Source organism: Cygnus olor, chromosome 17, assembly GCF_009769625.2.
Source record: "Cygnus olor isolate bCygOlo1 chromosome 17, bCygOlo1.pri.v2, whole genome shotgun sequence".
Taxonomy (NCBI): Eukaryota; Metazoa; Chordata; class Aves; order Anseriformes; family Anatidae; genus Cygnus; species Cygnus olor.
In genome coordinates this window covers 13,372,251-13,398,887 of record NC_049185.1, presented here as the reverse complement: position 1 = coordinate 13,398,887, position 26,637 = coordinate 13,372,251, and the positions used below count along the sequence as shown (strand labels likewise).

Sequence of the window (26,637 nt, the reverse complement as noted above, 5' to 3'; positions counted from 1 at the left end):
CTGGGTGTCCTCAATACCCGCTCTACCTCCTCCCAAAAGGGGAATCCCTGCCCAAAGATCACCTGCGAAGCGCAGTTTCTGAGACTTAACCACAACAGCACTCCTCACAGTGCATCACCTGTCCCTCTACAACAACTGACGCCTGCCTCAGTCACGGCCGCCAGTGCAAACGTGCAGGAGCATTTCAAACTAACCTGAGTCCCTCTGTCATTTCAGTCAATTTCTTTTTCCTACTGAGGTGTATGAAAACAATTTTTTTGCTATTCTACAGCTATTCTAACTGTACACTTGAATGTAGATCAATTTTAAATATGTCCATTGCAGCTGTGAGGCTGAAGCTGAGTCCTGCTTTCCACTGCTGCCACATGAGGTCCTATGCAGGGCAGTTTTGCCTCTCAGCTGGTTTAGCGCTGTCCTCTTCCACCTAGTCCTTCACATCCCCCTCAGAAGCCTGTTCTCTAGACTGAAAGCATCCGACCGCCCTGCTTAATACTCGGGATGCTCTGAGCTTTCTCACACGGTCAATGACAAGTGCTGCGAGTACCACACCGGTAACGGTTAGCATGGTAATCCTGACGATGAATTTTAAAAGCCCCTTTTTAGTGACTGGCGTAGGCCCACTGTCGATGCTTCCCCCAAAGCCAACAAACTGGCAGTTGGGAGGTGCCCAGCCACTGTTGCAGTGGCAGTTTCCTTTGGTGTTGCAAATGCCTTTTCCTCCGCATGTTCTCTGGGCAGAACAGCTGGGTGCCAAGTACTTCTCCCTCAGGATGCACGTCCGGTTAATGCAGATCTTCTTCACCCCGCACTGCGTGCCATCCTCAATGACTCCAGCATCCATGGTGTCCATGCCCAAGTGGTAGTCTGTGCCCCAGCACAAGGTACCGTCCACTGGGGTTTGAATGATGGTTGAGTGCTCTTCCAGCCAAGGTAGGTGCCTAACATTAGTACACTGCACCCTCCCACACAGGACATTTTCTAGCTTACATTTCTGAAATTTGGTATCTAGCCCATCTCCCCAGCAATTGCCAAACCGGTCCCCTTTCACGTTCAGCTCCTTGTAACATTTTAGTGGAGCAGGCTCTGCTTTCTCGCCAAAGATTTTCTTACACTGTAACGTGCGTGATTTGCATTTGCCTGAGTAACAGTAGCCATCCTCAGCGCACACCGTCCCATCTTGCTTGGCCACATCCGCTGGGCAATGCTCAGATATCCCATTGCAATATTCAGGCAGGTCACACGGGTCGGCGCTCTCCCTGCACACTTCTCCTTCTGGGAGAGGCTTGCAATTCTTGCAGCAGAGTCCAGAAGTGCAAACGGCTCCTTCTTTCTTTTGGCAGTTGTTATCACAACAAGGGTCCAATTTACACTGTGCTTCTGAGCCACAGTCACACTCCTCCCCGAGCTCCAGGACACCGTTCCCACAGCGCTGCGGTACAAACGTCGTTACTGATGCTGGGATGTTATTCAGACAGTGTCCTCGCCCTGACGCTATAAAATCAAAATAGTACCTTGTGCTGCAGTTGCTGAATTCGTAGCTCACTGTGCTCTGTGCGTTCATGATGCATTTAGAGGCATTTCCACACCTGCAGTACTTGTCATCATGATCAATGCCGAGGACATACCCCAACTCGTGGGCGACATGGACAGCAGTGTCCATGTAAGTCCGCTTGGCAAACGAAACAACAGCAGAAGCGCGTTTTCTATCACAGGCACTGGCGAAGTTCGATTTGCCGCTCCTGTACAATGCTCTCGTGCTGTGACCAAAGTCCAACGAGGCAAACAGACACCCCACATCATGCGCAACATGCGTAGGGCTTTGCTGGATCTGCCAAAGATTAAAATTGTGAAGGACCTCAGTTACATTTTTGGTAATGCTGATAGGGTTCTTCTCTGTCCAAATCTCTAGCACAGCTAATAACACGCGAAGGCGGAAAGAAGAAAACAGCCCGTCCACCAGATTGATTATTTCAATAACTTCCAATGTCACGTTAGTTATATGTCCACCAAAAGCGTCAAACCCTTCCTTGTCCACCACGACAAGGAGTTCCAGATACCGCATGCGCCCCCAGGGCTGGAACTGCCCTTTTGCTGTACCACGACCTGGAAATTGTCTGCCTCTCTGGGGTGTTTTGTAGATCACCGTTCCAGGAACCGCCACCTCCCTCTGCAACAGAAGATGCTCAGATGCAGAGGAAGCTGCCAGGGGCTCGATGCTGTAGCTCAAGTTTCCAATCTGCAGCAGTCCTCTGAGCCCAGAGCAGGTAGTCAGAGTCACCGTGGAGTCTGGGATGCCTTCCACGTAGCCACGGTAATAGCAATCTGCTAGCACACGAGGCTGTTCGATCATGATTTTCCCTTGAGAGTCACGAGTGAATATAGGGAGGTTTTTTATTATGAAGTCTTTCTTCTGCCTGAGGTGAATGGTATAATTTACCCCCTGAATGCTGATGACGTAGGACACGCTGTCCCGGCTGGCTTTCCCTGCCTTGGGGCCAAGTTTCCTTGGAAATACTATCTCATAGGATGTGCTGCCCCAGGTGGGCCGGGGGCTGCAGTCTCCACATGGCAGCAGGAGCCCCAGGAGCAGGAAGCAGCCCAGCACGAGGAGAACCCTGCTCCCCATCAGGAGACACCTTGGCACGACCCACGGCTGCGTCCGGCTGGAGCCACGGCCACTGGCACGGGGTGGGAGGCGAAGCTGAGCCGTTCTTGGGGCTGGCGGCCGGCTGGAATGGAAGGGCCTGAGGAGAGGCCGTTTCTCCAGCTCCACTTTGAACACAAACATTCCACGGGGAGGACAGGAGCTGCGCTCCAGGCACCAGCAGGAGCAGCATCCCGTTAAATACCATCCCATCCCACCGCTAAGAGCCTGCTGCGCCCTGCTTGGGCTGACCCCGTTTGCTGAGAGCGTGACGAGCCAGCTGCTACAGCAATTTGGTTAAAAGGGGATTAAGCCTTCCTAAGTGGAAAGCAACAGAAGATTACCAGGAAAACAACGAGGATTTGGTTGCTAATGGGTTCGGTGCAGGGTGAGAGCCTGCAGTGGCTGTTGACAGATATCCTTGCAGGGCACATCACTCAGCTGAGTGCTTGTCACCACATGTTTTAACCGTTCAAGGGAAGTTTCCTAGCTGGAAAGGGAGAGGCATACCTTGGGCCAGGCAACCTTCTTCTGTGAGTACAAAAGGGTCTTTTCTTCTACTTTTATAGAGCATTTGGCTGCCTTAAATACACCTGGGATACTTGGAAATTGTTCTCTCACTCCCCTTCCCACCAGCCCGAACAAAGGCCAACCTACTTCTCACCTACCGGTTTCTCAGCAGCTGCCACTCCTGCCACAGTGCCCTGCCATGGTCGTCCTCCTCTCCTACAGACACCTGGAACGCTCTTGGCAGGATGGAGGAGTTGTTACACTCAACAGGGGGAATGTCATAAACACTAAGTGCTACTCGAGCTGCACAGAGCAATTTCCTTCCCTGGAAGCTGTAGCTACAAGAAAAAAAAAAAACAAACATAGACCTTCAGAGGTTAACCTGCAGCAGCGGGGATGTCCTGCTGCCATCTAATGGCATTTAGAGACGCTTTTCAGGCTACGTCACCAGGCAGAGCACACGAATTCCTAGGGCTTTACCCAGCCTATCTTGTTGGCTGCTCATTCACCTCAAAGAATTGTGTTACTGAAGCAAATGCCTACCAGCAGCGGTTTCTCATGGTGCTGAGGCAGCAAGGAGCACAGCAGCACAGCTCCGGGGCTCTGGGCACCACCGTCCTCTCCCCTTCTGTGCTAAAGAGACTTGGGGACCAAAAAAAAGAAGCCAGTAACTTTTAAGTTTAGTAAAATCATTTATATACATTGATGCGTAATATTTACAATATAATACTGATCCGAAATAAACTAACATGGTACAGGTAACACTGGAAAGGAGAAATGCAAACATTTTAATACACAGAAGTTAAACATGGCAGATGATGACAGATTCAGATTTCTTAAAGAAAAAACTGAAGTAATGACAGCAAAACTTTGACATGTTGCTATTTCCAATCAAAAACTCTTTCTCCTAGTCAAATTCTCCTAACTTTTCAACATATATACCTTAAAATAATCAAGTCACAGGAGAAGTCAGATATACATAAAAATTTGAAAAGGTCAAATGATTTCTGAGATTCTTGTCTTAAATAAAACTTTAAGAAAAAAAAACCACATAGCTTTCCCATATCCTTTTAGTGTTTTTACAAAGAATGTCGTCTTTGTTCCCACACAACTCTTCCATCTCAAGATATGTACAATATTCACAGTCTGCTGTAAAGCATCAGTAGATTTATTACAAACTAAAATGTTACATAATCAAGACAAGGTTATCTTGCATTTATGTCAACTGAAAAATACAAAACACAGGAAGAAGAAAGTAAAATATAACTTTAAAATAAGTCAATTAGATCCATTCAAGTCTATTTAATTTTGAAATCTAAAACAAGTTGTTTTCAAGAGTAAAATAATCAACTTTCTCATAGAAATAAAACCATTTGACCTCGAATTTTCAAATTGGATTTTCTTAAATCTGTCCCTCCCTACCTCCATTTCAGATCAGGCCATTCTTACTTCTCACAGACACTAAAATCAACAGTAAACCCATAAAACGCAGTTCCTCATCACAAAAGCCCTTAGAAATGTGACTTCCCTCCAGACACCAAAACACCTCACAGTCAATCACAAGTGTACCCACCTCACTACCAGTAACTGCTTGAAATGACTCTGTTGTGTACGTGTGGAGAGCATCAGGAGAGGAGGCACACAGTCAGATCCCGTCTGCTGATTTCTAAGCTGCCTTGGATGGCAGCGAGCAGCAGCTGCTCTCCCTCCAAGGTGCTCCCCACAGTACAAACCTCTCTTGGTACTGCAGAAGTAGGCTGAAGCCATGTCCTAAAGACCATTACACATCAGTGTACAAGCCTTGCTACTGTCATCGTTAACACTAGAGCAACCTGCCAGAGAAAAAAGAAGTCCCAGTGTGTTACACTCCGCAGTGCTCACAAGCTGCTTGGATCTCAGCAGACTGTGGCGTGGCAGTAGCCTGCTGAATGCACTGTGTTAACAATGAGAGTAGCTACAATCTGATCCGTTTTTCTGCTCAGAAGTTCTGACTCCCCAGAAACTGCCAGAGTATCTTCCTCCTCAGAGGGTAGAGCTGCAAAGTGCTTTTGTAGGGAGTTTTCTGCACTCCCGTTCAAACACAAGAGATTTCCTTGCTTATTTCTCTATTTTCCATACTTAAAAGTTCCCATACACTGAGATTTCCCAGAGGAAAAACAAACACACACACCACACAGATTTCAAGTTTAAAAGGAAATGATCTATACATTTCAAGACTGCATGGATGTTGACATGACCTGGAATTTAGGGCAAGGACAGAAATGCACATAGGGCCTGCAAACTTGCTGATACTACCAAGAAACGGCAAATACTCTTGTCACCTGCTAATTCTCTACAGTTGTCAATGCACGTCAGTACACAAATATTCCATGTAGTGTCAGAAGTACAATTCTGGCTTATGCAAAAAACTCCCCATTTCCATCAGAGAAAGTGATGGTTAAATAGGGACTGTGGTTCTTACTGTGGAATAAATCAAGCATTGGAAAACTCTCAACAGGATTAAAAGAAAGCTGACAAGGTGCTGACGAAGAATGGGAAATGAAGCATCTCCTTCATGTAGAAAAACTAAGTTACTGCTTAAAAAATTTCATAGAAAGAGTCAGACACTGGTTTGCCATCCAAGCTAAAGGTTACAAGGAAGTCTGTTATAGAAAAAAGACAAAAAAGAACAAGGCTGGACTGTCGTAAGAGTAGATTGGGAGATTCATGGCTCAGGTTTGTAAATGTAAACCCAAAATTAACGAGCTATGAAATATAACAATAATGTTCAAGAGTCGTTACTAATAGCCCTGAATTGGCACTTCAGTCTGCAGACCAAACTCATTCAATGTCTGCACAGGTTTAGTACCAAAATATCTCTATAAAAAGCCTTCGACCAGTCTCAAAAGAAAGAAAAGTGTCAGAAGGTAGAAAACTAGAAATATGTACAGATTCTTTTCATTTGTTTGTTTCATTAAAATAAAAAAGCAGCTTTTGGAGCCAATGTTCCAGACTAGTGTAAGAATCTGCCCTGGGCAGCCTCATGGTCCAGGCAGCGTAAGGACATGTGTCAAGGAGCAGCCCTGCATCTGTTGCTCCGCCAGGAGGAGCTCGAAGGCATCAAAGAGAGGGGGAGCTTGGACTCCAGATGGTGACACAAGAGAAGGATCACTGGTGGATTCACACAGCAGCACTATGACCCTTGCCAGGATGATCTCTTTCAAACAAGAGGACAAGTCTGAAAACAAAAGTTGGATCTTCTAGAGTGGAAAAAATAAGGTGGAAACAGAACTTCTGATCTGGGGACAAAAAAAAAAAAAATAGACCCCACGCTTACTGTTGTCTACAGAAGATCCCATCATGAAAATAAAAATAACTTGTACATAAGTAACTAGAACATTCTTTGATTCCGCCATTGAACGGTATGGTAAAAAGAGGAGTTTTATGCTGAATGGCCATTAAGCCTTAAAGTAGGTCCAAGGAAGATGGGTTACAGAAGAAAGAAAGAGGGCTACTGATCAGAACTGAAAAATGCAGCAAGCGTATGGACTCAGGTGCCCTTGGCAAGGCCAAGCACGGCTCTTGGGTCATCTAGCGAAACAGAAGGCTATTTTGTTGCCTCTACATGAAGACTCAGAATTTAGGTGCAAAGGGTAGCTAGGAAGTTCGTATTTCACAGCACTGGCTTCAAGTACTTACTGAGCAGGGTGTTGAGAAACTGTGGCTGTCTTGTTCACATATATAGTCACTGCAGCTGGCTGTATGTATAGCAGATGGAAGGCAGCTTCTGCAACTGGTTATTAAGAAAAAGAATGGTCTTTAACAATACAATTTGCCCCATCTGGGGGACTCATGATTAACAGTACGTAAGTGATCATATATACCTCAAGGAACTGAGTTTTAAAAAAATATTACAGTACCAATGATTTTTTGTATCTACAACTATACAGCATTTTCAAGCAGTATGGAAATTTCATGAAATAATTATGATTTATTAATTTACATAAAAATACTTTTTACAGTTAAAGAATAAATCTTAAATGGTAAAAAAAATAAGATTAAGAAGCTCCAGCTATTGAGAGTCATGGGAGTTTGTCTGCTCTTCAATAACTTGTTTTACTATTTCTGCCAGTTTTAGTCGATCCACTTTATCTGTGAATCCTCTGCCTGAAAGGAAAAGAAGAGGTAGTCAGCAGGTGCTGGGCACAAGGAGGAAAGTAATTATGGCTGGCATTGTACGCTGGCCGAACACAAAATACAGAGACACTTAGGACAACATTTGCAAGGCCACCAAATCAGTTAAGATCTCTAGTTCCATTAAAAAAGAGAACTTAAAAACTTAAATTAAAAATAAAAAGAAAAAAAATTAAGGAAGAGACATGGCCAAGCCTTGTGAACTTGGCTGGTGCCACTGCCCTGGTTTGTCACGGAGCCATCAGACACTCCCAAAAGCAGCTGGCCTAGTTTAATTCCATTTCCTCTCTAAATTGAACAGAAGAGATGTTGTGCTGACATAGATAAGGGCAGCAGCCTCCAACAGAAAGAGGATAATAAACAGCTGGAAGGAAACCAGCTCGGATCAGCTAAAGCACTTTCTGAAGTGATGATCCATCTGTGCTATTAAGTTCCCAAATGACTTGGTGCCTTTGAAAACTCTACCCTGAACCTCAAAGAGGAATTTTAAAGCAGAACTTCAAACCTCATTTCTAAAATAGCCACGTTGGAGAAGGGCTGAAACTGTGGAAACCTCAATCAGCGTGGCACAAACTCAAGTTTGTTTTCATTTCCATATAATAAGGTCCCTGCTCTCTCTCCTTCACTCTGCATTAGCACCACTCTGAATGAAAAAGGAGCTCCTCACCATTCCAGCTGAAGCTCTGAAGAGTGTCTCGCAGCAATTTACACTCCCGATTATATTTCCATGCCTCCTGCATCACTTCATTCAGCTTCTCATCTTCATTCTCTCCTGTTTAGGAGAACAAAGATGAACAGGAGGTTTGTCATTCTGCCTCTCAGCAACACTCAGAGCTTCAGTAAACAACAACACCTACAGTTACTCCCCCTTGCTTCATGCAAACTAAGAAACTGGCTTGAAAGCAGACACTCCTGTCTCAAAGTTATTTTAACAGCTCCACATGTTACTGTTGGCACTAATTATTACACATGCACTAAAACTAGTGTCCACAGAAACAAGACAGACTAGGACGACAGGAGCTTTGTCTTCTTTTTGAAGAAGACAGCTCATCTATCCTTCTTCACTGCTAATCCACTAATCCAGACTGATCGTGAGGCACAGCACAAAGTCAGTGCCTTGCATATTTACGAATGTAACTTTCTTAAAAGTGGCAACCTTTACCAGCCTGCGGTAGAATGCACTGAGCAATCACATCTCTGAGCTTTTCCAGAGCCACATTGGAATCGTTACTTCCATTCTCCGGGTCATGGATGTAAACACCATCCTTCGGCTTAGTGCTGCAGAAGGACAAGGAGGAAACAATTACAATTGGAATGCAACTCGAGTCCATTACACGTTGCGTAACTGTACCAGTACAGCTCTCTCACTGTCTGGAGAGCTGTGAAAGAGAGACAGATTTAGCATTAATTATTACAATGTGCTGCATTATGAGACCGCTTTAAATATGAAGAAAAATAAATATTAATTCAAATTAATTGAAGGATAATTCTAAAATACATTTTTCTATTTTTCAGACAGGTAACCCAAAGAGAGGTTACTTTATTATTTTTTTTTTGGTAACATAAATGTCAGATGTCAGGATCTGAAAAAAATCTTGGAATTCTTTAATTCTTTCTCCCAGTTTGCCCTTCCCTACTCAACGTGTGCCTCTTCTTCTCATAATGGATCTGTTCCACTGCCTGTATAATATAACAACACTACTCCATCTCCTCCCTGCCTGCACTGGCAGATCTTGAAAGAGGCACTGTATTATTCTAGTATCACTTGAATCCAACAATCCACTTCAGCATGAAGAGTGTGTAAACCAAATCAGAAATTTAGGAGCACGGTTACAATTGAATGAACCCGTAACACACTTTAAGTCACTCTCCAGGCATCACAGCTGCCTACATCTTGATCTTTCAGAAAAAGCTTTAGAGAGTTACCCCAGCAATTTCCTTTTGCGCAGGATGGGGTTGTTGACGGAATGAAGGGGTTTGAGACTGACTTTGAGGTCTTGGATTCTCATGTTCGCAAGTTGTTCTGCATGAGCCTGTTGTATCCCTGCAACCATCGCCTGGAATGAGAAGAGTTGTGCTTGATGTTATAATTAGCTCCTTTGGGAATTAAAGGACAATATATGGACAATGTTAGCCATGGACAGAAAGAATAAAGAAAAAAAAAAGCATCAAAATCCTATTCATTTATCCTATCCATTTCAGAGATGTGTAACAAAAATTAGGCTTGCATTACACAAGACACGTTTAGAACTGCCATCACTGACTGTAGTAAAATATACCCCAACCTCACAGAGGCTGAACAGGACGAAGAATCATCCCTGTCTCATGTTCATACGCTTATGAGAGCTGACTGTACTCCTATTTGTGCAGCATTTAAAAAAAGCAAGGAGGGGTACTCATTTGCTTCTAATTCATGAGGTCATAGCTATAGTCAGACATAAAACATGGGGAAAAAAGAGCAAAGACCTACAGAAGAGTCCGCAGTCATTTTTACTGCCGTACTCTGTTTTCCACTTGTTAGCACAGAGCTGCTCCTTACTGACAGTCCTGGAGATTCTCCTCCTGGCATGAACCTCAAACCAAACAGTTTCCATTTTCTTACAAATATCTCTGGCTCTCGTTAAAGCAGAAGGGAAGCTCTTTGTCTGCAGAACACTACGTGAAAGAAAACACTCAAACCACCCAGGAGCCATCCAGCTCCTCTGCGCAACATTCCTGATAAAACGAAACATTGCTTAGACCTTGTCCATCATCAGCTGGGCAGAGGGTAGGATGTTATCAAGTGCCTCCGTGGAGTTGAGCCAGGGATGGTCCAGCACACCTTCAATGGTCAGCCGTTCCTCAGGTTTGACCTTCAGCAGCCTGGGAGAGGAGTCAATCAGTCCGTAAAGCGGTCATTGTTGATTTACAGCACGCTGCTCTGTCTGGGATCAGAGCACTTAGCAATCTCTAAACATTAGAGAGACCAAAAAGGAAACCACTCCTAATAACTAAAACACGAAGCTGACCCCAAGGCAGTCTGACTTTCTGTCAGCCTCACCGCCCCTTGCTGCAGTTGATACTGTAATGCTCTCACAGCTCACTCGGTTGTATTCAGCAACTCAGCGTAAAGACAGGCACTGAAGACCATTTTGGTAAAACTGTGCTCAGCTGAACTCTGTATTAACATCCTCCCATGTGGGAAATTACCTTCCAGATAAACTGGAAACAACACGCTCTGCATGACAGTCTCTATGCATACCAAGGACTCCGGGCAGGGCGAAGCAAGGCAAAGTTTCAAAGCTGGAAACCTGTTCTCTGAGTTAGCTGCTTTCACCAGGCAACCCCTTGGCTTTTTTCCTTTCTAAAAGCCTCAAGCAACAGATGCTTTGACGAGCTACAGCAACTCGAAATAAAAAGTGAGATTATTCTGAAACCTCGGAAAAGCCCATGGAGTTAATTTTGACTGGAACGAGAACGTGGAAAGAGTTTTTGTGGATAACCTCACGTTCTCATGATAATCGTAACTGTTCAGTAAAAATAAGTAACATTTCACACAGAGCGCTGACAAGTTGTTCCACGTATCTAAATTAGAAACAGAATGACTTGATGAGTTTGTCGCGCTTTCTCAGACAGTGCTCTAAATCAGCTTCCTGGCTGCAGAGCAGAATTGTTTAATGCACCAAGGAAGTGGAAATAACTTTTACAAAATGTCAGCAGGACCACAGGCTAGCTCATAAATTTCACTGGCAAAGCCACGCTGCCAAACAGGTCGTCGGTTCAGAATTAATCCAAGACCCAAGACACATGCATTCCTTCTGCATCGGCTTTCAAAGTCCTAATCCATTCTCAAGCGCTCCAACTTGTAAAGCTTGAGGTCAGAAATCAACTCGACACGCCTGAAAGGAAGCGGTCACTTGAATGCAAAACGTGACCTCCAAAAGCAAGGCTCCACTCGAATAGCTGCATACATAAATAACGTGGAAAATCCTCCAAAATTCTCAACGTATTCCTGCACTGCAAACTCCAATTCAGACTCCGGATGGAAAAGACAGGCAGGCAGGAAAGGGAGCCCTGACAGCGTTCTTCAGAGAATCGAGTTACATGAAAACAAGTGACAACATTCCGCGAGCTGAGTTTCATGGCTATTTTAAAACACAATTACATCTTTTGACTGTTGACCTTGGTTTAAACAGAATTTTCACTGCAGCATAACCTGCAGTTTGTGTGTTGAAAGATTGCGGGCTCTCCTGCACTGCTATAAACAGGTCTCAGCACCCCTTCCAAACTGTGCTAAGTCCTTGGAGGCTTTACATTACATCAGAAAAGACAGCAACAGTTTTAAATTGTTTAACAGATTGTTTTTTTTTTCTATTTATATTGCTTTTATCCTCCCAGTTCCTCTGGTGATGCAAACAAAGGCAGTAAGTCCCTCTTGCTTTAAAAAAAAAAAACAGAAGTGAGGTCAGGACATTGCTTTCAAACAGGATCACTGGATCACAACGTGTGAAATGTTTGCAATCGAGAGACGTGTATTGCATGAAAAAACAGCTCCCAGAAGCTTTTAGAATAAAATATCAGTGGAAAACCTCATCTCGTAGTCTGACACCTTGTGACAGATCTTAACCCCCCTTCCCATGCCTCCCTCTCGACTCCTTTTAGGCTGTGTAGTGTGTGCACAGGCTTCTAAGGGACAGATCTACTGTACTCAGTTGTCTGGTTTCTATTAGGCCTTGATGTTAACAGGAGTTTAGACATTGCCACAGGAGATGCCCACGTAGAGCTGGCAGACGTGCCAGCCAGCTGCCTACATTCTTCTGAGGCAAGGCAGCGTACCCACTCCCTCCGCAGACTACGTGCGCAGTACTCTAGCAACTTTAGACACAGGAAACATCAAAATTTGCACACAACAGTTAGGGAGAAAAGAAAAGAGGGGGGAAAAAAATTACCAAACTTCTTTCGTGTTGAACATCGAAACTTTTTCAGCTGTATGTTCTGCAGACAGTTTACCCCGCCTTTGGAAAGATAATCCCTTTGTGACCATGCACTTTTATGTGATTTTCCGATTTCTTAATACAAGCAAAGAGCAATACCACATTTTCCTCAAGCGACTCACTTTCGCACAATGTCTTTCGCCATCTCTGAGATCTGGCTCCACTCCTCCTCTGGAAATTCAAAACTCCCTGTCATGATCTTTTTCCGCATGTCCTTTGGAATTGTCCGACTGTGGTGTTTGGAGTAGAACGGAGGGTACCCACACAGCATCACGTAAATAATGACACCCAGGGACCACAAGTCACAGCTCTGAAAGCAAGGAAACGATCACTTTGGGGCGCGATTTGCAGCAAGCAGTGGTGTACCTACGTTAAAAGCTTTACACAACTCCCTACAAAAACAGAAGCACAGCTCAGCCTCCTCCTAAAGACCCATCCAAACACCTTTACAGACTTGCTCCTCTTCTCTCCTAAAGTCAAAGTTACATCAGAAATAAATTTTACTAAGTATTTTTTTCTCCCCATCAGCTGCTTTATGTTTTATCCTCTCCTTTAAGAGAAATCTACCAGTTCGCTATTTCTACCCGGTAATTTGTTTTAAAAGTGTATTTTAAAATATCTTTCTGGCAAATATATAAGCACATGATGCTGCCAAACCAAACTACTTCCAGCACCCAAGCTCTCTTGTTTACAGAGCACACTCCTGTAACGCTCTGCTATGCGGCAGTGAATTGCCTGGAAACAGGCAGCGTGTCAGGCACAAGCCAGCTGCGTGCTCACTGCATCTCTTGGGGTATCTGAACCCTTCCCTCTGACCGTCAGAACGTGAATAAGAACGCTACATAGTCTGAACCCTTGTCTCTGACCGTCAGAACGTGAACCAGGACACTAGACAGTCACTTTTTTAAGAATGTGTGACTGAAATACCGAACACCATCAAATGAGCTGCCAGAAATACTTGTTCAGAGAGGTCTGTAGCAAAAACTGTGGAGCTGAAGAGGCTCCAGAAGGTCCGGAGCTGCACAGCTGCTGACGCTGTGCTCCCAACTGCCCTCCACGCTCCCCTCCCTGCCCCGCACCAGTTACTGCATGTGAGGTACAGAACAGGCCCAGCTGGGGGTGGATCCAGCCAAAAAGCACCTCAGAAAAGAAGCTGAAAGCCAGATCCATTCCCATCTGGATCACCGTGTGTTCATGCAACACCAGCGTGACCAAAGGAGGGAAGAGGGCCGCAGCAGCCCAGACTTTGACTGGACCCCATCCTTCAGCTCTGTCATCACTTGGTTTTGGCACGGTGCAGGCTGGGGCTGGAAGGCCTTGCTCTGACCCTGCTCAAGCAGCCGCAGTATTTCTTTCCTGCCAACACCAGCATTTGTGCGGCTGATCTTTCCTCCTCTCCTGGCTTGGGTTCCAGCCCTATCAGTCCTCCATGGGAACCCCGCTGGCTTATGCCAGTGCAAGGAGGGGCAGGAACACGCAGCCAAGTGCAAGGAGAATCCTGAACTCCAGGCTCAGGTGACGGTGGAAAGCTGCCCAAGGGCAGATTTGGGGAGCTGAGGGGCTGGAGAGGTTCTGTGATGGGTTTACAGAGAAGGTATTAATGTATCTTTAATGTACCTGTGTCATAGAGATCAAAACTTTATTGCTCCTGGTAATAACTGTGAAATTTGATGACAAAGTTTATTGTCTCAGGTGATAAACTGTGTCTATAAACTACATTTACAGCAGACACGCCTGTGGAGGGAAAAAAAAGCCAAAACAATATGCTTTAAAGATCTTGACATGTAGACTGTTTTATAGCTTACCTTGTTGTAAGTGTAAGGTGTCGGTGAGGTGGGGATAATACCGGATTTTTCTTTCTGATGTCGTCTTTGTGCCTCCAATACCTGTTGCAGTGAGAGGAAACAAACTGCAAAATACACCTCATTTACAGACACCACAAACGACAATGCCTATGCCAGAGATGTCTCATCATTTCCCACTGGTGGATTTATTCTGGCTACTGAAGATCCTACCAAACTCAAACTGTTCTAAGAAAGACTGAAACTTACTACATGGGGGAAAACTCCACCTCAAATATTTTGCTACTTTAGGTGAAGCCCCCAGCTGTGCCTGAATTAAAGCAATTGCTCTCACCTGTTTTGTCCAAGAAGTTCTAACACCTCCATGCTCTGGAACTGGAATTTGAAGTGTGTTTGGCGGGTAACCCTAGCTCCAGAGATGTCCCTTTGTGCCTCCCCCATGAACAAATCAAGTCAAATTTGCCCCTCCCTGATCAAATCTGTGAGTTTCTACAAAAATCTACAGTTTAAATATACTTAGGAAAAAACTTTATATGCTCTTGGTAGCTGATTTAGTTTTAAAAACCCTATCTGTAGTGCATATGCCCTTCACCACAAAGCTCCAGCTGAGGAAACGTTCAGGGCACTCAGCTGTGGCTGCACGGTCTGATCTTTGCAGCTGCTCTTCCTAGTCATTAAGGCTGCCGACATGCTCAGTACCATAATTAAGTATTTATCTGCTGTTTTCTCATCTTTTCTTCAGGATTTCAACACAAAGCACAAAAGAAAAAGTGGGTAAAGCAGCACTACAAAAACCAGCCTGTCTGTAACTATAAATTATGTCCTAATGCATAATGACAAGGGGGCCAAGTCAAAGGATAACCCTCTGACACTGCCCCCCTTCTAAGCAATTGCCTTTACAGCACCTTATTGTCTCAGCACGGTCATTCTGGAGCTCATAACCTTGTATGAGCCTGAGCTAGAAGGAGGACTGCGAAGCAGGGACTTTTCCAAACCAATTCCTTTAACACTATAAAAGGCCAGTTTTTAAAATGCTGGAGTAATCTCACTGGTAGGAGTCAGGACTGGGAGAGTCGAGAGGCATCAGCAGGAAGTCAACACTAAGAGCTCAGTCTGGGAAATCTGCCTCTTGATCTCATCACTGCAGCACTCAACCTTGAAAGGTGGCTCCTATACATCTCCTCAAGATTCCTGCACCCAGAAGCCTTCAATAAGACAGCAAGGGCTTTATAAATTACATTTTTTTGAAGATACAGGCAATAAAGATCATTATCCCCCTGTAACCTAGAACTGTAATCATTCATTACCTGAGGTGCTACGTAATATGGAGTGAACTGTGGTGTCATCAAGTCACCTTGGTCTACTTTGGCAAATCCAAAGTCACACAATTTAACAGGTGCATCCTAAAACAAGGAGAAGAGGTTTCAGCATAAAATCAGCTTTTCTACCACATCCTTATGGCTTCCTACTCATCTTCCCTTTGCCATATGTATTCCTCTTTTATATTTATACCTTTATCATTCCACAAAGCAGCTAAAAGATGGTAAAATGATCTTTGCAACAATCATTTTTGTCTTCCTGGGTGCTCTGGGTCAAAGCAGCCCCCTCTCAGCTTTGGAGAGCACTAAATGCATTGTAGGGAGGTCGCTGAGTATGCAGGGTGGTTATGAGCAAGAGAGGAAAGAAAGAGGCAGCATGGTAGCATGCTTCAGTCAAAGCACCTACACTGCACGTGTAAAACATCCTGATGACACGAGGGGCAGAAGTGGGCAAAGAGAATTTTCTCCTCATCCCAGCAGGATTCTGTGCTGAGGTGGAGAACCTGACCCACACTGAACACCAGCGGCACTGTTCTCGGATCTGTACTTGAGGCAGATCAGAGTATGGAAAAGCATGAAGCCAAAGAAATCGTTCCTTTTTGTCACCAAAACATTGCATTAATGATGGTTTACATTTTTAAGCTATTCTGAAAATCAACATTGAGCCATTTTACAGAATTCAGCAGTACAAAAAGAATATCACGTCTTAACCTTACCAAAGAGTTATCCTTGAAGAGGAGATTCTCAGGCTTGAGGTCTCTATGTGCAATGTTTAGTGAGTGGCAATGCTGCAAAGCCAAAGCTATCTGAAAAAGGGCACAATAAATCAACTACAATTACAGAACTCCTGCTTCAGGAGAGTTATTTTAGCTTGAAAAAGGACATTGCCGACACCGCTTAGGCCCCAACCTTTTTAATTCCACCTGGGTAGGATTCTCAGTGAAGACAACCCCGGCCATACAGAGCAATAGTGCAGGAAAGCGTGAGGACTGGGAAATGAAACCGACCGAGCTACTCAGTTTGCATTTCACTCAAAGCAAACGGAAAATAAAAGCTAAGTTATATTTGGCTTCCCAACCTCTTTAGTTTGACCAACTCAGGGCTTTGCCACAACCCCCAGAAGTGCAATGGATCACGACAGTGTCCCCTTATAAGCTGTGCCAGGCCTACAGGGCCACTAAACGTGCTTGCACGCTCTCCAGCGACAACATTCTGTTTAACAGTGAGTTCTTGCTTCAATATTTCTGCAAATACTTTATTGCATTTGTTACTGACTTAAGAGCCAACATTCAGGCAACGTTGTCCTTTAATTCTGGAAGGTAGTGCCTGCAGTTTATTCCTTTCATGTAGTACGACACAGAAATGCATTACTTGGTTCTTTGAAAGACAACTGCTTACGCTGCCACGGTTTAGAAGCCTGTAACCTAGTCGTGAAAGCTCTGCAGACCGTACATTTAAAAGTGCAATCAATTTAAAGAAAAACAAAGCATAAATACTTAAATAGCATTACTGAAGGAAAAGTAAGGCAGAGCCCCACAACCCTTATTTAGAGGTATTCCTGCTGGAGGACTGTGCCCACACACAGCACCCTGGGCAAAGTGCTGAGCCCGTAAAACACTGCAAATTACTGTGACGGAAGAACTCCAGTGTTAACGCAGCTCAGGAACAAACACGAGCACGCTCTCAGATAAAATGAGGTTGCCTCACAAGGTTTTAACTATTACTGGGTACAAGGAGCTAAGATCTGTAGTTGAAGACAGCCGTGAAGAACCACGAGGTGAAAGAATAAGGCTTTAATGTCTCTTCCAAAGTAAATTTGTATAAACAGTAATGCAAAGAGTTACTTGGCACGTGAATACCTAAGCGCACACAAAATCATCATTCAATTCAGATCTCATCTTTTTACATAGCTTTACAAGATTTTTCCAACAGGTTAATCCTAGAAACTGCCTTGCACTGCCAAAATCAAATCCCTCAAAAGACATGGCAATAAACTGTCAAGAGTTCGGTAATTCCTCCTAATTTCTTTGCCTGATGCAGCCAAAGCGGTAACAGCACAATTAGCATTTCATTAGAAAACTCAAAGCACAGGACAGAAAATTAAGATGAAATGATGGGGCCCTCCATTTTGCCTCAGTACCAAACATTATCTCCCCAGCTTAGGGGGAGGCAGGAGATCAGGATAGGGGTATGTTCATAAACAATCGTGTCAATTTACTTCAAATGCTGTGAGATCTCCTTTCAGGTCCTCTTTCCTTCATTCCCTGCAGTGACCACTGGTGTGGGAACAGGATATTCACTGCCTCGTATCTGCAACAGAGTCTCTCACCTACAGTTTGTAAATCTTTTGTTAGGAACGTCACTACCACCTCTGCAAGAAGCACACGAAGGCAACTCGGGCCCTCAGTTCATGCTGGGGTGCCGATTCCTGCGCATAAGAAAGGGCGCAGCCATTCTGACAGCAACATCTTTATGCCTTGCGGTTCCTTGCAGGAACATGCTGCTCCTCTGCTGGGGCTCCCTGGAGAGGACATCCCAGCACGCACCCACACCGCCTCTCCTGCAGCCTTCCCACTAACCCAGGCTCCCTGGCTGGCCACCACAAGTCACCCAACAGCTGGGAGAGGGAACAAGGCCACCTGGAACCGAGGCAAACTGACACTGAACCACTGCACTGAGTCCCCCAGAGACCCTTCTGCCTGCTCTAGCAGCGTTAGGTGCTCACAGCCAAGCCACAAACAGCCTATGGACACCCAGTAAATATCATGGAGCCTCTAAAAACACAGCTTTCAAGAACGAGCTGCCTAAAGAAACGGAGAGGGAAGAAGGAAAGCAGAACAAAGAGCACAGAAAACATGAGCTATAGCTATAGGATCCTTTCGGGACCTGACGTGACAGGCAAAAAACCAACACGCAAAACCAAACAGCACCCGGGTTCCAAACCACCAGCCCAGGGCACACGAGCGTTACTGCCTGCACTGCCCCACCCGAGGGGCGAACGAAACGCTCAGACCGTGGCGTGGCCAAGAGCCATTCCCAAACCGGAGCTCAGGAGCCTCGCGTTATCTGCTGAGAGCCTGCGGAGGATCGGAGGCAACGCTTTGAGAACAACAGCGAGGCATACAGCAGGAAGATTGTGAGGGAAGAGAGTTCTCTTCGTTCTGCAGACCACGTTAGGAAAAGCAAAGCTAAGGACAGCAGAGACATCAGGGTCCCAACCCAGCAGAGCTATCCCACACCTTCAGATTCTTTGCTTCTATTAAAACTCTGGCATTGTCAGGTTATAACAAAGCAGGCAATGATCATTGGATCAGAACGGAGGATTATTTTAGCTTCCTTTTTCCCCACTCCCCCCGCCCCAGGAAATTGTTAAATACTTTAGCCATTATCATTCATGGGTTCGCTTATACATGGATTATGACTTGCCTGCTTTGTTACTTGGCTTGCTTGCTTCTCAGTAAAGTGCCGGTGCTGGCTGATTCTGTGAAATAGCTCTCCCCCTTCCATCATCTCCATTACAATTAGGAGCCGAGCCCTGTTTAAAAGCATTTCATGTCGTTACATTAAAAATAATCAAAAAAAAACAAAACATAATTGCTAAGCTAATAACGCACACTTCGTATCTACTGATGCAGGCCAAAAGAGACACATACGCTTGCTGCTTCTACAGTCGTTCTAGCCATTTTGGGGCAGTAGTTTTGACTTTAACCACGCAAGCTGCAGGACTTTCTGGCTCCCAGCACGATCCGACGCACTGATGGTCAGCCAGGAGCCTGCAGTTTGCTCTCCGTGCTGGGCTCCCACCTCCAGCTGGAGCAGACACCGAGGACGTCTACGTGGATGCATTCGGACAGATGCAAGCTCCACTCCGGCTTCCCACCGGTGAGCCAGTCTGGGCCTGGAAGCCATCTAGACACATCGGTGTGTCATCTGCCCTCAGACAATAATAGGGCAGGCAGAGTCTTGCATTAAACACGTTAAACAGCTTCCAAACCCGGGCTGGCTGAGAGCACAGCCTGCACCCGTCTGCGCCCATCCTCGCAGACGCACCAGCTTGCCTAGCTAGCTGCCTAGGTGCTAACCGTGCTCGTGGCAACTGAGAAGCAGGAGGTCAAGAGTAATCCTCGATGCTTTTGAGTCTGGACACTCTGCTGCACCTCCCGATTTCAATTTGCAGCTCTACTGCCATCATTGTGAAGGACAGGGAATAGGAAGTGTGGCGATCCCCAAGAAACTAACTTCTAGTACTCACCACACAGCAAAATCATCAGACTAAAACAGGTCTCGGGTCTTTATTTCTCCCAGCTATCCCCCCCTGCCCCAGCTAACAACCAATATGAAGACTTCTTTTATCCCAGGCCACGTTAACGTATGAAAAATCACGTGTCTGGTTCACGTTTTGCAATGTTTGTTTCAAGCAGGACAATGTATTAGGGTTTACAGGGCAGGACCCGGTCTTTTTAGAAACAATTCTTCCTTTGTTTTGTTTTTAAAGGAAGACTGGCACTGTTTTCCACTGTCTCACCATCATATAAAAGGATCTCCCTTAGGATTCCAGGTAGCAACAAAAGTTGCAGCTCCAATCCTGCTTTAACAGTGCTTTGAAAGCAGAAGGACCCTGAAAGGTTACAAACAATTCAATTCAAGCTTCTAAAGTAATACTGAAGCAGGACAGAAGCTGGAAGCTATCCTATCCTCTCAGACAACGCAGGTATCACAGACTGAGTCAATGGAAGACCTAAGAAACGAAGGCGTATTCAAAACCAGCACTGACGGACGCAAATTCATTTAAATATGCAAAGGTTTGGGCATCGAGGGGGAAGGGTGGTGGTGGGTAATAAGTGTTGCGTAGCCTGAAGTACAAATATCATGTCTGGAAAGCTCCATAAATGTTCATTTTGGTTACGCGGTGATTAGGGGAAAAAGAAAAAGAAAAAAAAAAAGCCAACTCCACTATACCTTGGCCTAAACATGGAAAGCAAGCTGTGGGAGTGAATCACCCTATGTAATCTTACCTTGGGCTGGATTCATGTGGGAACTGCACACTGTTAGCATAAACTTCAATAATTTGAACAATATTGGGATGTGTTGCACACATCATGTGCAGACGTACCTTGAAGAGAAGGGAAGAAACGTTACTGTACGCAGCGACGCGCCCGAGCAGCTCTGCCCCCCTCTGCCCAGCACTCAGGAGCCCACCTGTGGCTCTGCTGTGCTCAGCACCACTCACACGCAGTTTAAAATTGCCCTTCAATTATTCAACAAATAAGAAACACCCCCAAGGATTTATATAGGTGACCAGCAGCCATTACACCGCTCAGACTAAGAAAGACATTTCAAGGTAGGACTAGCCTTAAAGCTGCAATAAAAATACGATTTCAACTGACAAGTATCTGGAAATTCGTTAATAAAACCCGAAATTCCATAATCCAACTGCTTTTATGGCCAAGTGGACTAGGCTAGCACTCGGGACACACGGAGCCTCATCTGTTCAGAATCGCTGAAGCAGGGACCTCAGGAATTCCACCCCATTTAAAGCTACCCGGACGGCCAGGTCAGGGCAAGGTCTGATGCTCCTTGTCTACCAACTTTTTTTCCCACAGGAATTTTAAATGAGAACTTGCTCCCCAACAGGAAGCGGAAATTGCTTAAAACTTTGAGGATAATAGTTACCGTTTCTTCACTTTCATGAAAACTTGAACCAACGCCTGTCACTCTGAATGGACTGACAGCTGACGCCTTGGCACGTCAGCCACAGAAAGTCACAAACAGCAGCGGGGAGCTTAGTTACTTTCTCACATTCAGCCAAACCCGTACAATTTAGAGCGCAACTTGAGGCATTCTTGGCAATTCTTACGGTACTGGCATCCGAGAGCGATGTATGGAAACAGAATTTCTTCTAAACTATTGATGTTACGTTGCGTGGGCCATGGAGAACTCTAGCTTCAAAATGCAGCTCTATAGGTTCTTCTTGTGCAAACACAGCTCACACCCATGGCAAATTCAGGGCCAGAAACCACCCCCCCCGTGTTTCACCCACCACCTCGTGCTCCAGGGACCGAGCGCAGCGAGCCTGGAGGACCAAAGGGGAGGAATCCTGCGCAGCGGGATCCGCAGAGCGCGGGGTTTGGAACCGCCGCAGCCGTTCCCCAGAGGGGAGAGCCTCCGCGGCGCGTCAGAAGGCAGGCAGTACAACCGGGAACCGTACCTCATTTCTAGCTTTTGGACGATCGAGAAGGATTTTCAGTGCAAAGCGCTCCTGAGAGGATTTTTTCACGCAGACTCTGGTATTACAGCAATAAAATCATTCAGTCAGCAGGGGCGTTAACGAGACACTTCAAGCAATTGATCTGCAGCTACGAGCTTGCTCTGCGCACGGAAATTAACAGGAATACCCACGGTCTGCAACGTACAGGGCACCTGCCTCCATGTCCCAGCCTGAAAGCCTCGGCTTTCGGCCCTCCACACAATCAGGCACGCTACGCCTGACACAAAGCTCTGTTTTGAGCAGCACAAAGAGAGAACTCAGAGCAACTGCGGGCGAGCTGAAGGCACTCCGTCCACTCAACGTGAGGAGTCACTTTTGACGGAAAAAACCCCAAACCCCACAGTGGCAGCCTGAGCATCCCCGGTGGAGGACGCAGCCTGCGATAAATAAAGCGTTTCTGAGTGGAAATCCTCGTTTTGGCGGGGCCACCAACTGTGCCGCACGCGTTTTTTTTCCCTCTTTCCCCCATTTAACGCTAACAATTGAGCTGCGCCAGTGGAGAGGGCCCACACGTTAACGGGCAGCGAGCAGCACCGAGAACAAAGGGGTATTTTCATAAAGATCACAGGCACTGCAGCAGCAGAAAATGGATGAGGAGAGAGCAACTGCCTCGACAGGAAGACGAATGGTGGCAGCAGACAATCGCCCTGCCGAGCGCCCAGACATTTGTTTCCCGGAGCCTGAGCACAAATCCCTGCTCCCAGAAGGCAGAGAGCTCGTCGAAAAGGGAACATGTTTTGTTTTACAGAAAGCACCCGGTGCCTGCCGCGGTTAGAAGCCCAGGGCGGGCAGGCCCGGTGCTGGGCGCGGAGCTGGTGGCGCTACCTGCCTGGGCCTCGCGCGATGATCTGATAAACCAGCTGGTAAAAATAGCTGCAGCCCCGAGTGACGACACCGGGGCCGACCTTCGCACCGCCCTGGCAGGGGCAGCAGGAGGACAAAGGTGTCTGAGCAGCGCTTGCTGGCGCCGTCCTCTCACAGCCGATTCCCGTGGCTGCCTTGCTTCAGGAGCACGGCAGCGAGACGGGAGCAAGCCGAATTCGTTCCTCGGCCGTACCCAGTAAAAGCCAACGCCTTGCTCACACACCCAGCGCGACCCACGCGGAGTGCACGGACATTTATTTGCTCAGAAGGAGCCTTCAGCGCCATCACAGCACTCTGCTGTTGGCTTCTCCCCGGCGGAGAGCACAGAGAGACCTGCGGCGCGGCGCCTTACCTAACGGGACCGCTGATCCCAGCTCCCAGCTTCTGCGTCCAGTTAATGTTGTACTCCTCTAAAATGGACGTTTCCTATGCGAGAAGGAGAAGAGGGAGGGAGAAGAGAATGAAAAAAAAAATAAATTACTGAGTCCCATCCAAAAAAACCAGCTCAGCAGACCTGATTTGCAAGATAGCAGAGCGCAGAAAGAGCCTGGGTTTTGCTTCCCCAAGGGGAATTAAGCACAAGTGCAAATGCTCACAAAATAACGCAGTGTATCTCGGCACAAAACAGGCTCTGTGCTGCGGGGACTGCTCGCCCCAGCACTTTGAGGCAGGATTACCGAGAGCAGCAAACAGGACCCTGTGGTTTTAACAAAGAAACATATAAAAGGCACTTTAAGAGTTGGGAAGGGAAAAACCAGCTTTCTGCCTACAAATGAGCAATCGCAAATTAATACCAAGGCCCAATTTCATCATTTTTACGTACTTTTGGGTCATACACTAAAAAGGCAAATCACTTTTCTGCTTTCTTCGGGTTTGCAAACCTTTGGCATCACGCTACTGTGCAAATACAACGCCGCGTGACTAGTTTCGGCTTGTCTGATAACGAGCCGAGCTCCTGTTCGTAATCCTTTTGTCCAAATCCACGCGAACAGGGCTCGGCTTTGTTACGACACAGCCCGGGCGCTGCCACGCTCCAACGCGTCCCCGCGCGGGCCGGGACCGCGGCGGCACAAACTGGAGTCACGGCGTAACACACGCCGCAAAACTCCGCATTCGTGCTTCTGTCAGCGTTGCTACACGCGTCGAGAAGCAGCTTTCAGAAAGGCGCCTGCTAAATCCCAACAGGAGCAGGCGGTAGCAAGAGCTGGCACCAGACGCACGGGGAAAAAAAACGAAGTTGCCCGCCTGCAAAGCAACCTCCTGCAGGTCAGCGCTCCCCCTTTCCTTAGCTTTCCTTCACAACCTGCAGCCCTTCGGAGGGAAGCTGATATTTAAGGCAGTACCTGAAGGGGTTACGGAGGGTAAAGGCAGAGAGGAATGGGAAAATTCGTTTTTGATGCAGTCTGCAGTGGGCACTGCGTAAATCGTAAGTGACCAGCGGGAGAGGTGGAAAGGAAGAAGTTAAGGTTTGCTTTTAACTGGAGATTTTTGGAAGGGTTTTAAAAGAAAGGGGAAGAAAAAGAAGAGTGGATCATACATGGTTTGTTGTTTCCAAGTAGAAGCACACAGAAACTTTCTCTTATCAATTTAATTAACACGAATTTTACCGACTTGTGACAGGCATGTAAGGGAAAAGCCGATTTAAGTTTCCCGCTATTCAGACACAGAACTGAAGGCATTACAGTTCGAATGAAAGCAGTTTCAGAAAAGCATTACTGAGCAGAGAAAGGCTTCTTCCAAACTGTCCAGCACTTTCTCATGCACGTGTTTTCAAGCTCAGGCTCATCTAATTTTTGAAGACAGCCAGCCTGCTGAACGGGTGAAGCAATGCTGAAGTGCTCTGGAGAAACACCACGGTTAAGCGATAACCGGTTAGGTTTTTATAGCAGAGCTTGGAAGTCTGCTGCTCCTGTTCCAAAACCGAAGAAGGGCTTTGAAACCACCTGCCCCACAGCTGTATCCATCTTTTCAGCTGCACAGGCTGGATTAAGAAGAGATCCCGTCTCCACACACAAACCCAATCTGGGCAAAACAGTTTCTGCCACCTCGTGCCCCTTCTGCTACGTCACAGAGACCGTTTTATCCATTTCAGCGAGGCAGAACAAAGACGATGATCGGAATTGGGAAGCGTGTGCTCTCTGAGTCAAATGACGTGAGAATAAGACCGGGCAGTTCTCAGCTCCTGAGGGACAAGTTCGATTACCACAGATCCGTTAATTTTTAATACAGGATAATTTATTTCTTCTTTCTTATTCTGGGCATTCACCGTTGTTTTAAGTAAAAAGCCAACTTTTTTTTTCCCCCCTGCATTTTTATGAGGATTCCAATCCTCACACAAAAGTAGCTTTAGAATTTGGCAGTAAAAACGAATGATCTGGTAATGAAGAGACACTATTCACCGTTCCTAGTGACGTGAAATGCAGTATTTGAGAACTTTGCTGTTCATCAGTGTAGAGAATTGCTTACATCTCCTCCTCCCTCAGAGGCAAGAGCTCCAAATCTAGCATCAAGGCTGTACGTTGATGCAAATCAGCATGGGTTCACAACATTCAAACTGCATGAAATATTTCAAATGTACGGATTAAAAGCTGCTCTCCGAAAACGTCAACGTTTATTTCGTCTAGCAAGCCTAAACACCTTGCCGTTTCCTTCAGGATGCAGGTGGAAAGGAACTTTACACCTCGGGTTGCATGCCAAGATCACCCCTCACATTAATTTCCAGCGGGCAAAAGGAGTAAACTAATTTAAAATACATTCGATTCCAAAAAATTAATGGGAGCAAAAAGGGCTGAGCTCTTTTCAACAGCTCAATTCCTTCTCGTTAAGCTCAGGGCACCCAGCACAACGTCTCGAGCTTCCTCCCAGGCCGTCAGCGACCCGGGGCACCGGCAGCCCGAAAGCCGGCCAAGGCGCTTCCCCGCTTCCACTGAGTACCGGGGGAAAGTTGGAAATAAAGTATGATAATAACCAAATAATAACCAGGTATTTGTGAAGCAGAGAACTCTGTGTTACGCCTGAAAGGGCTAAATTGCGTTCTGGACTCAGACAACGCCTAAAACCCCAAAACAATTCCCAGGATCTGATCTCAATCCGGACCCCTCTGAACTGAGAGGGGCAGGGGGCAGGTACAGGACCATGCCTGCGCATACACAGCAGAGCGGGGTTTTTGGGTTGTTTATTTCTGCGAAGATAAAGGCGCAGCGGCAGGTAGCAGGGAAAGGAGGCAGACACCGATATGTGGGAAGTTTTTGTGTACGTCCTTTCGAAACCCATCTCGTCAGAGGAAGCGTTTATTGACTTTATTTGCGTTTTTTGAGGCTCCTGGAGTCTGTGCGACAGCGAACGCTGTGCACAAGGCAAGGAGCCCCCAGAGAGCCTCCAGCGCCTCGCTTCCCTCTTATTTTACCTCAGAGCCGCCTTCACCTCCCCCCGGGAAAGGGCCGGAACCCCGGGAAAGGACCGGAGCGCCGGGGAAGCGCCGGGCTCCACGGGGGCCCCACCCCAACCCCGGAACGCCCGGAGCCGCGGGGCCCAAACACGGGGAGCCCGCACCTCACGGCCCCGGGGCTCAGCACCTCACGGCCCCGAGCACCGGGACGCCGGCCCCGTTCCCCCCCCGCCCGGTGCCCGGTACCGAGCAGCAGGCCCAGCCGGGACGCCCCCCCCCGCCGCCTCCCCCGTACCTTGATCGTCCTGTCCATGTCGTGCTCCCCCGACATCCTCCCGCGGGGCCCAGGGGACGGGCACCGGCACCGGGGAACGGGCGGCGGAGGCGGCAGCGGGAGGCGGCGGCGAGAGCCCGGGGGCCGCGCTAGGCCACGGGCAGCCCCGGCCGAGCTCCGCAGCGCCTCATCCCCGGCCGGGCGGGCCGGGGGCCGGCAGCGCCGCAGGGAAGGCCGCGGGCGGGCCCAGCGCCGCCGCTCAGCCCCGGAGCCGCCGCCCGGGAGCCAGGCATCGCCGGCACCTCCGCCGGGCAGCCCCGCCTGGCGGCGCGGCCAGCCGAGCGGCTCTCTCCGCCGCCAAGGGCGGCGCTGAGGGAAGGCGCGAGGTCTCCGCTCGCCGCTCGTGGCCTCCTCGGAATTTT

General features: G+C 47.0%; 2 protein-coding genes across 6 annotated transcripts; both read right to left on the bottom strand.

The window, feature by feature from the left end:
• Nucleotides 1-424: 424 nt before the first annotated feature.
• On the bottom strand, nucleotides 425-6,971 carry LOC121079487 (disintegrin and metalloproteinase domain-containing protein 21-like). Of its 2 annotated transcripts, XM_040576846.1 has the most exons (4): nucleotides 6,833-6,971; nucleotides 3,698-3,796; nucleotides 3,313-3,492; nucleotides 425-2,729 (listed from the first exon to the last, which is right to left on the bottom strand). In XM_040576846.1, exons 2-4 carry the CDS (start codon nucleotides 3,712-3,714, stop codon nucleotides 425-427), a joined length of 2,502 nt encoding a protein of 833 aa, XP_040432780.1. In that variant the 5' UTR covers nucleotides 3,715-3,796; nucleotides 6,833-6,971. The 2 variants fall into 2 exon arrangements, with proteins under 2 accessions (XP_040432780.1, XP_040432779.1); XM_040576845.1 differs by lacking the exon at nucleotides 6,833-6,971 and having other exon boundaries at nucleotides 3,313-3,780.
• Nucleotides 3,834-26,470, bottom strand: MAPKAPK5 (MAPK activated protein kinase 5). 4 transcript variants are annotated; one of them, XM_040576852.1, is made up of 14 exons: nucleotides 26,237-26,470; nucleotides 22,906-22,979; nucleotides 21,630-21,705; nucleotides 20,437-20,534; nucleotides 18,848-18,956; nucleotides 16,138-16,227; nucleotides 15,410-15,505; nucleotides 14,106-14,186; nucleotides 12,423-12,610; nucleotides 10,069-10,189; nucleotides 9,254-9,384; nucleotides 8,490-8,605; nucleotides 7,995-8,099; nucleotides 3,834-7,300 (listed from the first exon to the last, which is right to left on the bottom strand). In XM_040576852.1, the coding sequence occupies exons 1-14, from the start codon at nucleotides 26,270-26,272 to the stop codon at nucleotides 7,206-7,208; spliced, it is 1,416 nt and encodes a 471-aa protein (XP_040432786.1). In that variant the 5' UTR covers nucleotides 26,273-26,470; the 3' UTR covers nucleotides 3,834-7,205. The 4 variants fall into 4 exon arrangements, with proteins under 4 accessions (XP_040432786.1, XP_040432785.1, XP_040432787.1 ...); XM_040576851.1 differs by having other exon boundaries at nucleotides 8,484-8,605; nucleotides 26,237-26,398; XM_040576853.1 differs by lacking the exon at nucleotides 16,138-16,227 and having other exon boundaries at nucleotides 8,484-8,605; nucleotides 26,237-26,398.
• Nucleotides 26,471-26,637: the final 167 nt, after the last annotated feature.